Source organism: Somniosus microcephalus, chromosome 23, assembly GCF_052327205.1.
Source record: "Somniosus microcephalus isolate GS21.2 chromosome 23, FLI_Smic_1.0, whole genome shotgun sequence".
NCBI classification, from domain to species: Eukaryota; Metazoa; Chordata; class Chondrichthyes; order Squaliformes; family Somniosidae; genus Somniosus; species Somniosus microcephalus.
In genome coordinates, this window is record NC_141009.1 from 53600842 (window position 1) to 53616962 (window position 16121).

The 16121-nt window shown below is 47.3% G+C and overlaps 1 protein-coding gene across 1 annotated transcript in view; it reads left to right on the top strand.

Moving 5' to 3' along the window:
- LOC147101853 (alpha-(1,3)-fucosyltransferase 7) overlaps window positions 1-3927 on the top strand; it is a 50084-nt gene extending 46157 nt beyond the window's left edge. Inside the window, exon 2 of the mRNA XM_085965986.1 lies at window positions 1678-3927. Coding sequence (XP_085822112.1) covers window positions 1776-2831 — 1056 coding nt within the window. The 5' untranslated portion in view covers window positions 1678-1775 and the 3' untranslated portion in view covers window positions 2832-3927. The remainder of the gene's footprint in view (window positions 1-1677) is intronic.
- Window positions 3928-16121: the final 12194 nt, after the last annotated feature.

The following is a 16121-nucleotide window of genomic DNA, read 5'->3' on the forward strand; positions in this document are numbered from 1 at the left end:
GCTAATCTGTTTTTAGTGATAAATACTGGCCGGAACCCAGGGAGAACTCCCCTGCTCTTCTTCAAAATATTGCCATGGGATCTTTGACATCTACCCAAGAGGGCAGACGGGGCCTCAATTTAAAGTCTCATCTGAAAGACGGCACCTCCGACAGTGCAGCGCTCCCTCAGCACTGCACTGGAGTGTCAGCCTGGATTTTGTGCTCAAGTCCCTGGAGTGGAGCTTGAACCCACGACCTTCTGACTCAGGAGGCGAGAGTGCTACCTACTATAGCTACGGCTGACACCTAGAGAGAGAGCCGCTGGAGGCACTGGATAAATTACAGTTACAATTAAATTAAAGAAGATTACCAGACAGGATTTGCAGTTTGTTGTAGAGGGCCTTGGTGAGACCACACCTTGAGTATTGTGTGCAGTTTTGGTCGCCTTATCTGAAGAAGGATGTTCTTGCCATGGAAGGAGTGCAGCGAAGATTCACCAGGCTGATACCTGGAATGACAGGAATGACATATGAGGAGAGATTGGGTCGATTGGGCTTATATTCACTGGAGTTTAGAAGAATGAGAGGGGATCTCATTGAAACTTATAAAATTCTAACAGGACTATACAGACTAGATGCAGGAAGGATGTTCCTGATGGCGGGGGAGTCCAGAACCAGGGGTCACAGTCTAAGGATAAGGGGTAGGCCAGTTAGGACAGGGATGAGGAGGAATTTCTTCACCCAGAGAGTGGTGAACCTGTGGAATTCTCTACCACAGAAGGCAGTTGAGGCCAATTCATTAAATATATTCAAGAAGGAGTTGGAACTTGCCAGTGAGAGTGGTCTGAGATACAAAAAGCTGACATAATCCAGAGTAAGAATGGTAGAAAAGGTCCAGAACGTAACAATCACTGCCAATTGTACTCTTGAGTTGACCTGAGCAGGTTGTGTGAGAGCAATGCTGCTCCGGTGGCTTGGCTACTGGCAGCACTGCCCAGAATGGAAGGTTCCACATTCATTCTCCAGTACGTCACAAGTAATTTGATCTCATCCAGCGCAGCAGTAAAGATGCTACGTTCAGATCAGTATCTTGGGCCTTGAATGAAGTGGAGTTGGGGCGAGGGGGGGGGGGGGCGCGGGCGGGGAAGGAGAAAAGAAATCAGCCAGGGATTCCACTTAGCATCACTACCCAATGCTCCTGCTTTAGTGTCGTCTCAGGATGGACTCAACTGTGATGTCTCTGTGATGGAATATCAGGGATGCATGGAACTGTTCCCCAGTTTCAGTCAGAAAGGGGTATGGGGGTGGATCAGAGAATTAATTGGATGGGTGGATGGAGGATCTGCATTAATATTCTTCCTCTATGTTTGTATATCAGTGCAAAATTCTACATTCATTCTCAATTGGTTTAGAAACTAGACATTGTTTTTCCATAATTCGATTGTTTGTTGCCCCTAAATTTTCAAACCTATTCCTGCTTGGTATTATGAAGGGCGTAGCTTCAAACAGGCGAGCAAAAATAAAAACGTTTTGTGTAAAGTGACTTAGTAATCTTCATGCCAGTCTGAACTGTGGATGAACTATGCAAAATACAGGCACTTCCTTTTCATACACAAAGCGTTGATAAACGCCTGGCACCTTCAAAGGCCGTGTGGGGCACAGCAATTTAACCACTGTTCTCCCTATCTGTTCTTACAGAGACAGCTCACAAGTAGCTCACCTCCTGCAGATGTTTGTACGAAGATTTCTACAAGCTTCAGGCTGCTGTTTCTTTTCAATCGCTGGCAAACCAACACATGGCAGTCTTGCATATATACTTACTATCAACATTGAAGACTGGCAAAATCTTGGCAGTGCTATTGGTAGCTGGATATTTCATGCAGATTGTGATTAACTGTTATATCAGCCAAATGATCTGGCCAGTGAAAAGCTACGTAAAAGCTGAAGATCCTCTAGTCGTGTTGGTGTGGCATTGGCCATTTCTCGCAGACTCCACTATGGGAGCAGATGTTTGCCTGGATTTATACGCGATTGACAACTGCATTCTCACGTGCAACAAGTCCATGTTTGATCGTGCAGATGTCGTCGTGTTCCACCATAGGGAACTCCAGATAAACAACTCCAGTTTGCCACAGAAGACGAGACCTCCCAAGCAGAAATGGCTCTGGGTCTCTTTGGAATCACCGACTAACACAAAAAGGATTCGTCAACTCAATGGCCACTTTAACTGGACCATGACCTACAAGACGGATTCTGACATCTTCATTCCTTACGGGACACTCATGCAAACTGGCAAACCATCCAATTTCTCTATCCCTCGGAAATCTGGCCTCTCGACGTGGGTTGTTAGCAATTACCACAAAACTAGTTGGAGGGCAAAAGTGCATGCCAATCTATCCAAGCACATGACAGTAGACATATATGGAAAGGCAGCCAGAAAAATCCTTCCCAAAGAAAACCTACTGCCAACGATCTCCAGGTATGCCTTTTACCTGGCTTTCGAAAACTCCATACACAGAGACTACATCACGGAGAAGCTCTGGAGGAACGCTTTCATGGCTGGGTCTGTTCCCGTGGTGTTGGGGCCACCGCGAGCTAACTACGAAGAGTTTGTCCCACCAGATTCCTTCATTCACGTGAACGACTTTGCCTCTGAAAAGGAACTGGCCAATTTCCTTCGGGGTCTATGGGAGAACAGAACTCGGTACGAGCAGTATTTCAACTGGAGGAAAAACTACGTGGTCAAGATGTACACAGACTGGACAGAGAGGTTTTGTAACATTTGCACTAAATTTAATAGCCTTCCTCAGTCAAAAGTATATCCTAACTTACATACCTGGTTTCACCAGTAAAGATTTGTTGTTAATCTACCTCATAGATTAGAATTTTATTTCTTTAAATCAGTAGGTTTTATTACAGATATATAAGAAATAAAATTACCATTACCATTCTGAAATATCACTTTATATTTCAATATTTTAGATCATTACTTCCTATTGCTTAACCAGGGATCTCCCGAGATTTGTTTCCTTAGAGAGGGTGCGGAGGAGATTTACTAGAATGGTACATGGGATGAGGGACTTCAGTTATGTGCAGAGACTAGAGAAGTTGGGATTGTTCTCCTTAGAGCAGGGAAGGTTAAGGGGAGATTTAATTGAGGTGTTCAAAATTATATGGGGTTTTGATAGAGTAGATAGGGAGAAACTGTTTCCACTGGCAGGAAGGTCGGTAACCAGAGGACACAGATTTAAGATAATTGGCCAAAGAACCAGAGGGGGAGATGAGGAGAAAGTTTTTTTACACAGAGTTGTTATGATCTGGAATGCGCTGCCTGAAAGGGCAGAGGAAGCAGATTCAATAGTAACTTTCAAAAGATATATACTTGAAAAGGAAAAATTTGCAGGGCTGTGGGGAAAGAGCGGGGGAGTGGGACTAATTGGATAGCTCTTTCACAGACACAATGGGCCGAATGGCCTCCTTCTGTGCTGTAAGATTCTATGATTCTAGCTAGAACTTAACTCTTGGCAGTTAAACCAACAAATGCTGGAATTGATGCCGTGATTCGGACTGTATTTGACGGGACCGATTAACTTTTGGGGTGGAGACCCTGCCAGAGAATCCTTCTCTTCTCAGAAACTGCTGCGGATTAGGCACCAGATTGAGTAGGTAGTATTTAAGCGTTGTTACCTAGTAAATCACAGAGTTCCTACTCTTGACCACTGTCCAGTGATCTTTACTGAAAAGTGCATGTGGGTGGACATCGAATGAGGATAGGATCAGGCTCAGTTATAATACTACACCCAATCTCCCAACTGACCACATAAAAGCAAATAACCTGCCGACGCTCACCATGGCAGCTCACGGACGATGAATGTGTGAAGTGCCGGATGTTAACACCCCATGGAACCAAACCCCAGCATGAGTCAGCACTTCCAAGAGGCGGAGGGAGGAATATTAGAGGGTGGGGGCGGGAATGGATGGTTCTATTTGGAGGAGGGGGGTTGAGCAAGGGGAGACTGAAAAAAGATAGTAATGGGATCTTTCTTACTGCACTTCAACAACAAAAACAACTTGTATTTATATAGCGTCTTTAACGTAGTAAAACGTCCCAAGGTGCTTCACAGGAGTGTTGTAAAACAAAATTTGACATCGAGCCACTTAAGGAGAAATTAGGACAGGTGACCCCTTGGTCAAAGAGATAGGTTTTAAGGAGCATCTTAAAGGAGGAGGGAGAGGTAGAGAGGTTTAGGGAGGGCATTCCAGAGCTTAGGGCCGATGCGGCTGAAGGCACGGCTGCCATTGGTGGAGCGATTTAAATCAGGGATGATCAAAAGGACAGAATTAGAGGATTGCAGATATCGCCGGGGGGGGGGGGGGAAGAAAAGAGAGTGGAGGTTCCTGTGCCTTAATACAATATTACAGGACATTAACATATCATATCAAATCATCAAAATATCAAAGTATTAACATATATCAACATTTACAATATTTAAAATGTCACTTTAGCTAATATAACTGAAGAAATGTAACAACTTCTAACAACATGTTCTTGTATGTGCTTAATCAGTTATTGCAATAACATGCTTAAATTAATATATACCACATTATACAGAACTGACTATGTGAATCACTCGTTATGAAGACTGTAATTGTTTTTCCAAACTTGAATCCATATTTGAAGTATTTTCTGCAACTTTTTCTTTCAAGATAATAGATGTTTGTGAAATTTTACTTTGGGTGCTTATAAGAATTTGTTATATAAACTGGCATGTTGTGAGAAAATAGTCAAAGAAATTCTGCTTCTTCCCTCTGGGACTTGGGTTTGGATTGAAATCAAAATGGTGGCATCCACGTCCTCGCTGGGCTGATACTTAAGTGGGGTTGAGTTTACCAACTAGCGCTCCCGGCGCAGAGCTTTGCACGGCGGGAGCGCGGGCCTGGGGTCAGCACGCCCCCATACCCTCTGCTGTCCGTTAATGGACGAACCACCGCAGGGGAGCGCACTGACCTCTGTACGAGAACTCCCGTCGAGCGCTCCCGTGTGAAGGTCCACGCTGGGAGAGCGCGTTTATCTGATCTACCCCGGTGGGTGGTTGTTGGGGGGGGGGGGGGGGGGGGGGGGGGAAGGGGTGGTGAATGACTACAAGTTCAATGCCGATCGTGTCGCACGGTCTCACTCAAGTGGCAGATGACGAGAACGGCCGATGTGGGGAGTACTCTGCCAACACTTGGACTCAAATCACATTATTGAGGCGCAGTCCAAGGAGCTTCTGGATGCTGATATCCCTAACCTAGGAGCTCTTGATGCTGATCAAAATGGGAAAGTGGTCCATTCCTCTGTTGGCACCCTCCACCCCAACCTAACGAGCACAAAATATTCACTTTTAAAAGAATACTAAACTTCGAGATATTCTAGAGCTGATACCCCCACGGGGTTTCTCAGTGAGGAGTGTTCTTCGCAGAGAGTGCAGGTTAGGACATCACTGACCCACCCACCCCCAGCCTTTGATCTTCCACTGATTCATTTAAGTGTGGCTGCTTAATGTCCCCCCCCAGTGATGAGTGCACAGCCGCGATCCACACGGAAGAGGACGGCCCCACTATGTGCTGATCTTAGCCAGGCTGGCAATGCTACAACTAGCCACGGGCCTCCTGCGATAGGGAAGTAGGGAGGGGGAAAATTTCAGGCAAGGTTACTGCCCCTCATCACTATGCAGTGACCCCCCCCCCGCCCACCACCACTGCAAAAACATACATAAGTAGTCTGACGTAATAAAACTCACTACACACTTGGTTTGAGTATAAAGCAAGGCTTTAATCAACTTGTTTCAGAACATGGAGGTCTAGTTGTACTTCACTAGTTCCTGTCTTACAAAATGTCCCTGTCAAGCCGGGCCCACGCCCGAGTATTTATACTCATTGGACGGCGCCACCAGCTGGCCGTCCAGCGTTATTTCATGAGTAGTTTCTTTATGAGGATGAGATTTATGACATAGTCTATATGTAGAATTACTCGAAAGATAAATTTATGTAAGTATTCCCCAAGTTAAGAGTTGAATAATAATCTTCGATTGGGTTTATGTCCAAGCTTTTTGTGTTCGAGGCTTTACTACTGTTGTTCCCCACAATAATGTTCCCCCCAGTAACACTGCTGAAAAGTTTTGTGTAATAACCTACGACCTAGAAAGCCCCAACCTTAACGCCGTGTGTTTGCGCCATATTTCTTCAAAAAATGGCGGCCGCCTCACTTCCGCCCACTTCTGGCGTGGGACACGGCAGCCGCTATTTTGGTGAGCTCCATAGTGCTGCCGTTGCCAGCGCTGGCCTCTCAAGTTCAAATGAGCAGTTTCCATGACGTTAATCGGCATGCAATGCCTGATTTGACGCCATGACCTGTTTATTTTCGACATCGCAGCACGCCATAATGCCCTCTAAAAACACGCAGGGAAGAACGAACGTGTAGTAGCGCTGCAGAGATGCTGTCAGCACTTCTTAAAAGAACACACAGTTAAGTTTGGATTTCAGCTTTTGAACTTGTTAAATATTTTATTGAAGTAGTGCCTTGGTGTAATACATTTAAAAAGTTGTTAAAGTGTGCAGGGAGTGCTGCTGGATGCTTGCAAGGCTTTGGATGGTAAAGGAAGGCTTCTGAGAAGACAGAAAATACTGGAAATACTCAGCAGGTCAGGCAGCACCCGTGGAGAGAGAAACAGAGTTAATGTTTCAAGTCGAGATGCTGCCTGACCTGCTGAGTAGTTCCATCATTTTCTGTTTTTATTTCAGATTTCCAGCATGCGCAGTACTTTGCCTCTGAGAAGACCACTTGCTCACAGTCCTGGGGGGCACATAGAGATTAAGCAAAGGCAGCAAAGGGGACAAGCTGCTCACAGAGGGAAGAGGAAGAAGCGGAAGCGGAAGCAGAAGAGGAAGAAGCAGAAGAGGAAGAAGCAGAAGGAAGGATGCAACCCAGACAGCCCCTTTTTGGCTGGGATATCCGTGATCGAATCATCCGCCTGCGGTACCAGTGACCACAATCCCAATTCCCCTTTCAACCTTACCCCTCACACCTTACCTTCCCTCTGTTACTGACCATCACTGCGTCCTCTTGGCCACAATGTTAAAATAAAAGCCACCACAAAGCAAACTTTCCAATCCAACTTTATCCATATATGCATCCAATATGACATCAAGAAATCAACTAATCACCCGTGTGCATTCCCTTAGTGACTGCCCTGTGTGTGCCTTTGCCTATCCTAGTGATGTCACACAGTGCTACCCCATGGCTGGTGGAAGGCTGCTGACTTTCAGTGGGGGGCACTGCAGATGGCCTTGCAGGACAACCTCGAGGAGCTGATGGCTGGGATTGTGAAATTGAGTGACGGTGTTCTTCTTCTTCACTCTCCTCTCCCTCTTCTTGGTCAACGACTGGCTGAGCAGGCTGGATTTCTTGGGTGTCTGAAATGAGGAAGGCACAAGGGTAGGGTTGTGGTGAGGGGAGGGAGGGAAAGCAAGAGCTGCATGCTTACAGCATGCACAGCTTGTACATCAGAAGAGATGGTGGCATGAGGGGAAGTGGAATGTGCGAAGGAGGATAACGTATGAGGATACCAGCATCTTGTATTCTTTCAGCCCCATCGCTGGCCAAGGGCTCAGCCACGCCCTTGCCAAGATTGACCAGCACTGTCTCCTCCAAGGGGGTGAGGTGAAGCTAGGAATGGAAGGTATACCTCGTGTTTGGTAGAGATTGTTTGTAGATGAATGACAGGGGGTGGGTCATGCATTGAGCAGTGTGTGAGGCTAGTGGTGCAGTTGGTAGGAGATGGCCTTTGAAGATGCATTCACTGACCTTGACCAGTGGTCTGAGGTCATGAAACTACTTTGGCCACTGGAGCCAGGTCCTGGGGGTGACACTGCTGGCAGTGATGGCCTCGGCGATCTGGTCCCATTATCCTTCTTTCTGGAGGGCCTCCTGGCCCCCTGTGGGTAGAGGACCTCTTTTGCAGTATTGACCCCTTGCACAAAGCTGGAGTGCTGCGTGCGAGACCCTGAGTGCCCTTTCCCTGGCTTACTGAGCCGTTTGTGTTCGTGCTGAAGCACTTTTACCATACGTGCAGAAGGCAGTTCAGCTTTAAGAGCTGAAGACTGCCATTTTGGAATTATTTTTAATGTTTTTCTTTTTTCCAGGAGGTAGTTGAGCTCTAAGGGCTAAAGACTGCCTATTTTTAAATGATTTTTTTTTTCGAAGGCATTCCCCTTTAAGGTCTCAAGACTGCTTTCTAAAATGGCAGCTTTGCTTTAAGAAAAGGCTACCTCAGTTCAGGGACGCTACAGCCACGTTACATTGGGCCTCCTGCTGACTGCACAGCCTGAAGCAGCAAGTTCCTCGCTCGGTTGTGTGCTGCTATCATTCAAATCAGCAGGCAGCACCGAAATAATGGCGCTGCCTGCCATCTTTTTACAGGCGCGAACAAACCCCGCCCTGCGGTGGCACCGCTCGGTTTTTGGGCTTTATCGGATTTCCAAGCCATAAACTCTTTGCAAAAAGCGTGCAGATTAGATAGAAACATAGAAGATAGGAGCAGAAGTAGGCCATTCGGCCCCTCGAGCCTGCTCCGCCATTCAATGAGATCATGGCTGATCATCCAAACTCAGTACCCTGTCCCTGCCTTCTCCCCATATCCCTTGATCCCTTTAGCCTTGAGAAATATATCCAACTCTTTCTTGAATATATTTAATGAATTGGCCTCAACTGCCTTCTGTGGTAGAGAATTCCACAGGTTCACCACTCTCTGGGTGAAGAAATTCCTCCTCATCTCTGTCCTAAATGGCTTACCCCTTATTCTTAGACTGTGACCCCTGGTTCTGGACTCCCCGACCATCGGGAACATCCTTCCAGCATCTAGTCTGTCTAGTCCTGTTAGAGTTTTATAAGTTTCAATGAGATCCCCTCTCATTCTTCTAAACTCCAGTGAGTATAAGCCCAATCGACCCAATCTCTCCTCATACGTCATTCCTGCCATCCCAGGTATCAGCCTGGTGAATCTTCGCTGCACTCCCTCCATGGCAAGAACATCCTTCCTCAGATAAGGCGACCAAAACTGCACACAATACTCAAGATGTGGTCTCACCAAGGCCCTGTACAACTGCAGCAAAACATCCTTGTTCCTGTACTCAAACCCTCTCGCTACGAAGGCCAACATACCATTTGCCTTCTTAATCGCCTGCTGCACCTGCATGCTTACCTTCAGCGACTGGTGCACAAGGACACCCAGGTCTCGTTGCACTTCCCCTTCTCCCAATCTATTGCCATTCAGATAATAATCTGCCTTCCTGTTTTTGACACCAAAGTGGATAACCTCGCATTTATCCACATTATATTGCATCTGCCATGCATCCGCCCAATCACCCAACTGCAACGCACTTTATACGAACCTCTTTAAGCAACGAGTGGTTAGGATTTGGAATGCACTGCCTGATAGGGTAGTGGATACAGATTCAATAGTAGCCTTCAAAAAGGGAATTGGATAAATACTTGAAGGAGAAAAAATTGTAGATATGGGGAAACAGCGAGGGGAGTGGGACTAACCGGATTGTTCTTCGAAAGAGCCGGCGCAGATTCGATGGGCCGAATGGCCTCCTTCTGTGGTGTACTATTCTATGATTCTATTCTAGGTGGGCAATGGGAGAAGCCAGGATAGGACTTGAGTGAGAAGGCCCCACGCCACTCTCCCCAACCATTAGTCCCGTTGCTTGGCAGTCTCATAAGAGCATAGGAACAGGAGTAGGCCATTCAGGCCCTCGAGCCTGGTCTGTATCTTAACTCCATTCACCGGCCTTGGTTCCATAACTCTTAATACTCTTGCTGAACAAAAATCAATCTCAGTTTTGTAATTTTCAATTGACCCTCCAGCCTCAACAGATTATTGGGGAGAGAGTTCCAAATTTCCACTACCCTTTGTGTGAAGAAGTGCTTCCTGTCATCACCCCTGAACGGCCTAGCTCTCATTTTAAGGTTATGCCCCCTTGTTCTGGACTCCCCTACTAGCAGAAATTGTTTCTCTGTATCCACCCTATCAACTCCTTTAATTATCTTAAACACCTCTATTAAATCACCCCATAGCCTTCTATAGTCAAGGGAATACAAGCCTAGTCTATGCAACCTCATAATTTAATACTTTCAGCCCCAGTATCATTCATGTAGCATGCCCACTTGGTCAGGGTACCAACAGGCATCCAGCACCCACGTCCCAGCACCCATGTTCCAGCACCCATCCCCAGCACCCATCCCCAGCACCCACGCCCCAGCACCCATCCCCAGCACCCACAGCCCAGCACCCACAGCCCAGCACCCACGGCCCAGCACCCATGTTCCAGCACCCATCCCCAGCACCCACGCCCCAGCACCCATGCCCCAGCACCCATGGCCCAGCACCCACGGCCCAGCACCCATGCCCCAGCACCCATGGTCCAGCACCAATGACCCAGCACCCATTTCCTAGCAAGAAAACTGGGGCAAGAAATTCAGAATCCAATCCTATTGTTGATTGTTTTTCAGAGTGTGCTCATGGGGGGAGGTTTCTGAGTTTGCATTAACAGCGATGAATCTGACCTGCCGCCCGCGTGTATTGGAATCACCATTTCCCGATGCGTGCGGGGGAGATCCCTCACCACCAACGTCCTCGGAATGTTTTGGCCTGCGATTGCAGTGCAATTGTTTTACTCAGTACTAAATATACATTGTCTTGTTTAATATCAAAGTTGTATTCAATAAAATAAATAAATATATATCAATATTATATATATATAACTAAATATACAAATGATGTGACTGGAAGAGTTTTATTGTATTATGATTTCTTGCTGTTAACTAAGTGAGCATTCAACTGGACAATTCCATTTTCATTTACTGGCATTAACTCTTTCTCACCCTCATTCCCCATCTCTCCTGAAGCACTCACTCGTTGCTGGGGGTGGGGGATATCGTTCCACGGGCACTGGGCACTCTCATGCACCCCACACAAGTGGCCACTGTTCATGTGTGAGCATAGACCATGAATGTCGGTTATTCAACTGCAGGGGGGCGGCAGAGTTGGACCTCCCCCTGTCCTGCTATGGAGTGTCGCACTGGTGCTGAGGGAGACGCCCCTCCGAGGTTGGAGCTGAAGCACGTTGTTGGGGAAGAGTAGAGGCAGCTCTACTCTAACTGTGCTGCGCCTGACCCCTGGGACTGCTGACACTGGCTGCCTGAATTTGAAATTGTTGCAGTCCACTGGCGTTTATATCTCTTGCTTTAGAAACTACAAAATTCACAAAACATAACTTATTTTTAAAAATGAAATGAACAACTGCTGCTTGAAGTGTAAGTACAGCATTGACACCAACCAATCCCTGGTGAGGAGCTGTTTCTAACATTGACAAATACAACACACATTAGCGGAAGAAGTGCAAGCAGTAGTCTCCTGTTGCAAGTTGTCTATTGATTGCAGGCTCACAGTGCGATGCTGTGATCCAGCATTTGCAAGAAGTGCTTCTCAGGAAACCTTGGATACACTGCCCATGATTTTCCATCCATGAATTCCCTCAGTTGTACTTCCTGCGACGTCACTGCCCTCTGGGACCGCCGGATCATGGGATCACCCCTCTAGAGACATGCAGGCTGTCACTTCTATAGCAACCCATTCCATCGGAACAAAGCCTACTTGCAGATGAAGCACTTCCCAACTGACCAAACCAACAGGACCCATCATGTGGCCACTTAGCACTAATCAACCATAACTGGGTTTACACTTGTGCAGCAGCACACACGGGATTTTAACCACCCCCCCGCCGCCACCACACCCAGCGAGAATGGTGATTGAGAGGAGTTAAAACTAGGTCGAGTCAATTTACCAACCTGAGGTTGCTCCGTTTCTGCCCAGCGCCATCTTGCCTTTGCCGATTGTCAAGTCGGCCAACGCTCCAACTACAAGCAAGCGGAGGGCCTACTTAACATTCGAAAGTCGTGGCCCGATGACGTCACTGGTGCTGCGATGTGATCGTAACTGAAGGTCAGGGGGAGTCCCGCACTGTCAGCGGCCTCTGCAGCAGAACCACAACGAGAGGTGCCAACTGGCCAAGGTAAGTTTTAAAAAATACTTCTGTCGGAACTCCTTGTGGGCCAGGAAGAGCAGGAGTGCTCCCCCCGACCCCTCAGAGGTCCCAGTGCCTCCCCAGCCCTGGCCTCCCCCCAATCGCTGTGGAACCCCCGCCTCCCCGAGCACATGTACTCCCTCCCCCCGATCCCCAATCCCATCTGCTCCCTCCTCCCGATCCCATCTGCTCCCGATCCCCGATCCCATCTGCTCCCTCCTCCTGATCCCCTGATCCCATCTGCTCCCTCCTCCCGATCCCATCTGCTCCCGATCCCCGATCCCATCTGCTCTCTCCTCCCGATCCCCGATCCCATCTGCTCCCTCCTCCCGATCCCCTCTTCTCCCTCCTCCCGATTGCCTCCAGCCTCTGCTCCCACTGACTGCCGGGAACCGTTCCCACGGGTCCCCGGTTGCAATCTCCTGCCGCTAAATTCGTGAGCATAGACCATGAGGTAGAGGATCTGGCCGGGTGTCGGCAGGACTCCGGAATTTTGTATGTTAATGAGGCCCGGCCGGTAAGATCAGCAGGGCGTCTCTGTACCTGGACTATCCAGGTGCTTTGGGGCTCGCGCGCACCGTTCCCGTTCCCCCACTTTTAAAATTGGGGCCACGGTCTCAGCATGTGACACATTAAGAATCATAGACTCATACAGCACAGAAGGAGGCCATTCGGCCCATCATGCCTGTGCCGGCTCTTTAAAAGAGCTCTCTAATTAGTCCCACTCCCCGGCTCTTTCCCCACAGCCCTGCAAGCGTTTCCTTTTCAAGCATATATCCAATTCCAAAAAGAGAAGGGCGAATTCAAGTTAACCATAGGAGACAGCAACCCAGATCGTCCATCGGCACTCGTGTGACCACAAGTCGGGCAAAGCAGGGGGAGCATCTGCCTGACCTTCAGTGCTCTGCAGTCTGCGTAATAATTGCACAGTCATTCTCATTAGCATAATAAGGGAGAGCACCTGGTATTGCAAAATCTGCAATTGGGAGCACACTTGTTGCAGAATGGGAAAATCAGGTGCTGCTGTCTGACTTCAAGGCCAACAGCTTTATTTGAAATCACAAGCTTTCGGAGCGCTGCTCCTTATATAAGCTGTGTCTTTATGCATCTCTTCACTTCACCTGACGAAGGAGCAGCACTCCGAAAGCTTGTGATTTCAAATAAAGCTGTTGGACTATAACCTGGTGTTGTGTGATTTCTTACATTTGTCCACCCCAGTCCAACACTGGCATCTCCACACCTTGACTTCAAGGCATTCAAGGTCAGCTTCTGTTTTTCCTCTTCACCTTATTCTGTTATTCAGTCAATGCTGACCAAACATATACTGAAGCACTTTACCATGTCAATCTTTTTCACATGAAGGCTGTTCACGAGGATACCAGCGTGGCCTCCATTCCTCCTCTGTGGCTCCAGGTACTTCAGAGAAATCCGAGCCAAGGGCCCATTACGCCCAGCTACACCAAGACTTCCTAATACACAATGCCAAAAGGTCTATCCCTTGCAACCACCAGCTCAGATATATCCATCCCTGGAGATTTAGGGAGTCAATTAGACAGGAGTGTAGTGAGCGAGGGACAGAGCACAGGCAACCAGAGCTAGTGTGATAGCAGAGGAGGAGTATTGGTTTCCTGAGGGTCAGCTTGTTTTCACCTGGGCTGATAAGCCTGAGGATCTGAACCTCACGGGGCCTGTATTTAGCAGCAGGATGCTTTATGAAGCAAACAGTTTATTGGGTTGCATTAATAGACCTATTAAATGCAAGTCAAAGGACACCATTCTGTCCTTATACGGATCCTTAGTTAGACCACATCTAGAGTACTGCACTTAGTTTTGCCCTCACATGGTGGGTGATATAGTGGCCTTGGATAAGGTTCAGAGGAGAGTGACAAGAATGATTCCTAGCTTAATTAACCCTAGTTACTCAGATAGGCTCAAAGAGCTGGATCTACTTACCGTAGAGCAGCCTACACTTAGAGAAGACCTGATAGATGTATAAAATAATGAGAAGGCCGGATTGCTTACCTATCGTTCGATTATTCCAGTTTGACAGATTAGGGAGCACCAGGAGACATGCATTTAAACTATGCAAGAGTAGGAGTAGACTGGATGTTAGACGGTTCATCTGTTCCCAGAGAATAGTGAGTCTCTGGAATACATTGCCGGCTGGTGCGGTGTGTGCTGACTCTCTGCACATCTTCAAGAGGAGGATGGACCGCTTCTTAGCTGGAGCACAGATCGCGTCATATAGAAGGTATGTGGGCCAACAGTTAATGTACGCGTGGTCAATGTGATCTCCTGGACTGCTTTCCATCACCCGAGGAGGTCGGAGAGGAATTTTCCACATTTCTGTTTCCTCTTATTGGCCTTGGCTTTTTTTCTGGAGTTTTTTTTTTGCTTCTCCCAGGAGATCACATACCCGAGGTGGGTTAGGAAGTGTCTGGTCATCATGAGTGTGGGGCAGGCTTTGATGGACCAGCTGGTCTTTTCCTGCCCGTCATATTTGCATGTTTGTACGTATGGGCATCGAGGCCATGGGCCAGGGGTGCTGGGCCATGGGTTCGGGTGGGAGAGTCCGCTAACCATATAAACGGAACCTTGAATGGGCATTTCGCAACACTGCAGTCCACCATGGAACGGCTGCATCCCTTTCATTTGGAACAGTGGCCCTTTAAGGGCAGCAAGCTCCCAATGTAGTGGGCTTCCCTTCCTACCCCAAGGCGTGAGCTGCTTAAGAGAATGTAGGCAGAATATTTAAATGACTTCAGCCTATGGAATCCAGCAGGGTCGGGTTGCCTCACCAAGAGTGTGGACGGGCTCACGAGCACTGAGAGTACCAGACAAGTTTCATAGAATCTTACTACGCAGAAGGAGGCCATCAAGTTCAGCTCTGCAAGTCTCCCCTCATTACTTAGAGTCTTAAGTCCCAAGACTATCTTTCTCATCCTTCTAAAATGTCTCCAAAACATCAACAAGTAGCCCAACATTTTCTATAATATTCCTAATATAACTTCACCAAGATTAGAGTAACTTAGTTGGTGGTCAATGTGTTTGAGATACTTTCCAATATTTGATTAGCTTTGTTGATAACAGCTTTATACCGAACAGAAACGTCAGCGCTCGATCAGTAATCATTACCAAATCCCTTTTCTCTTTTCTATTTGCTGTTGGACATTCCTTCACGTACATGTTTCTGCTCCCTGTTCCAATGTCTATGCTAACGTGCATCTACTCTTGCAAGATCCTGCTGCATCTTTTCCCTACTCCCTCAGCCCAGGGGGCATGGAGGTCATTTGTAATAACGCACGTGATGCCCTGCCTCAACCCAGAGCTGGGGATTGAACCTTGGACCTTCCGGTCCATATTGGTTCGTTACAACTAGGTGACAATAACGAGAGGGCACAGATTTAAGATGAGTGGCAAAAGAACCAGAGACAACATGAGGAAAAACTTTCTTTTACCCAACAAGTGGTTAGGATTTGGAATGATGACAGGGCGGTGGAAACAGATTCAATAATAGCCTTCAAAAGGGGAATAAATACTTGAAGGAGAAAAAAATTACAGGGCTATGGGGAAAGTGCGGGGGAGTAGGACTAACTAGATTGCTCTTAGAAAGAGCTGGCACGGACTCAGTGGGCCAAATGGCCTCCTTCTGTGCTGTACTATTCTATGGTCCTATAAGTCTATCTCTCGTTAAAGGCTTTTGACCATTTAAAGAAATCCCTCCATTGAATGGTCCAATAAAGACCTAAGTTCTAATTGCTAAACGTAAAAGCAAAAAAAAATGAGTGTTTATTGATGATAAAGAAATTACTCATGTTGGTATGCAGAGGGAAAGCTGATGGTTCAAACTGTTTGCTGAGTAAATTCAGTAAAACACCGGTACGTAAAAACAGCACAAACTGAAAAGAAAGGTTTGCATTTATACAGTGTTTTATCACATCGCTCAGATACGTCTCGGAGGGTCTCACCTACATTGAAGTGCGGTCACTGTCATGCGAGCAAATGCCACAGTC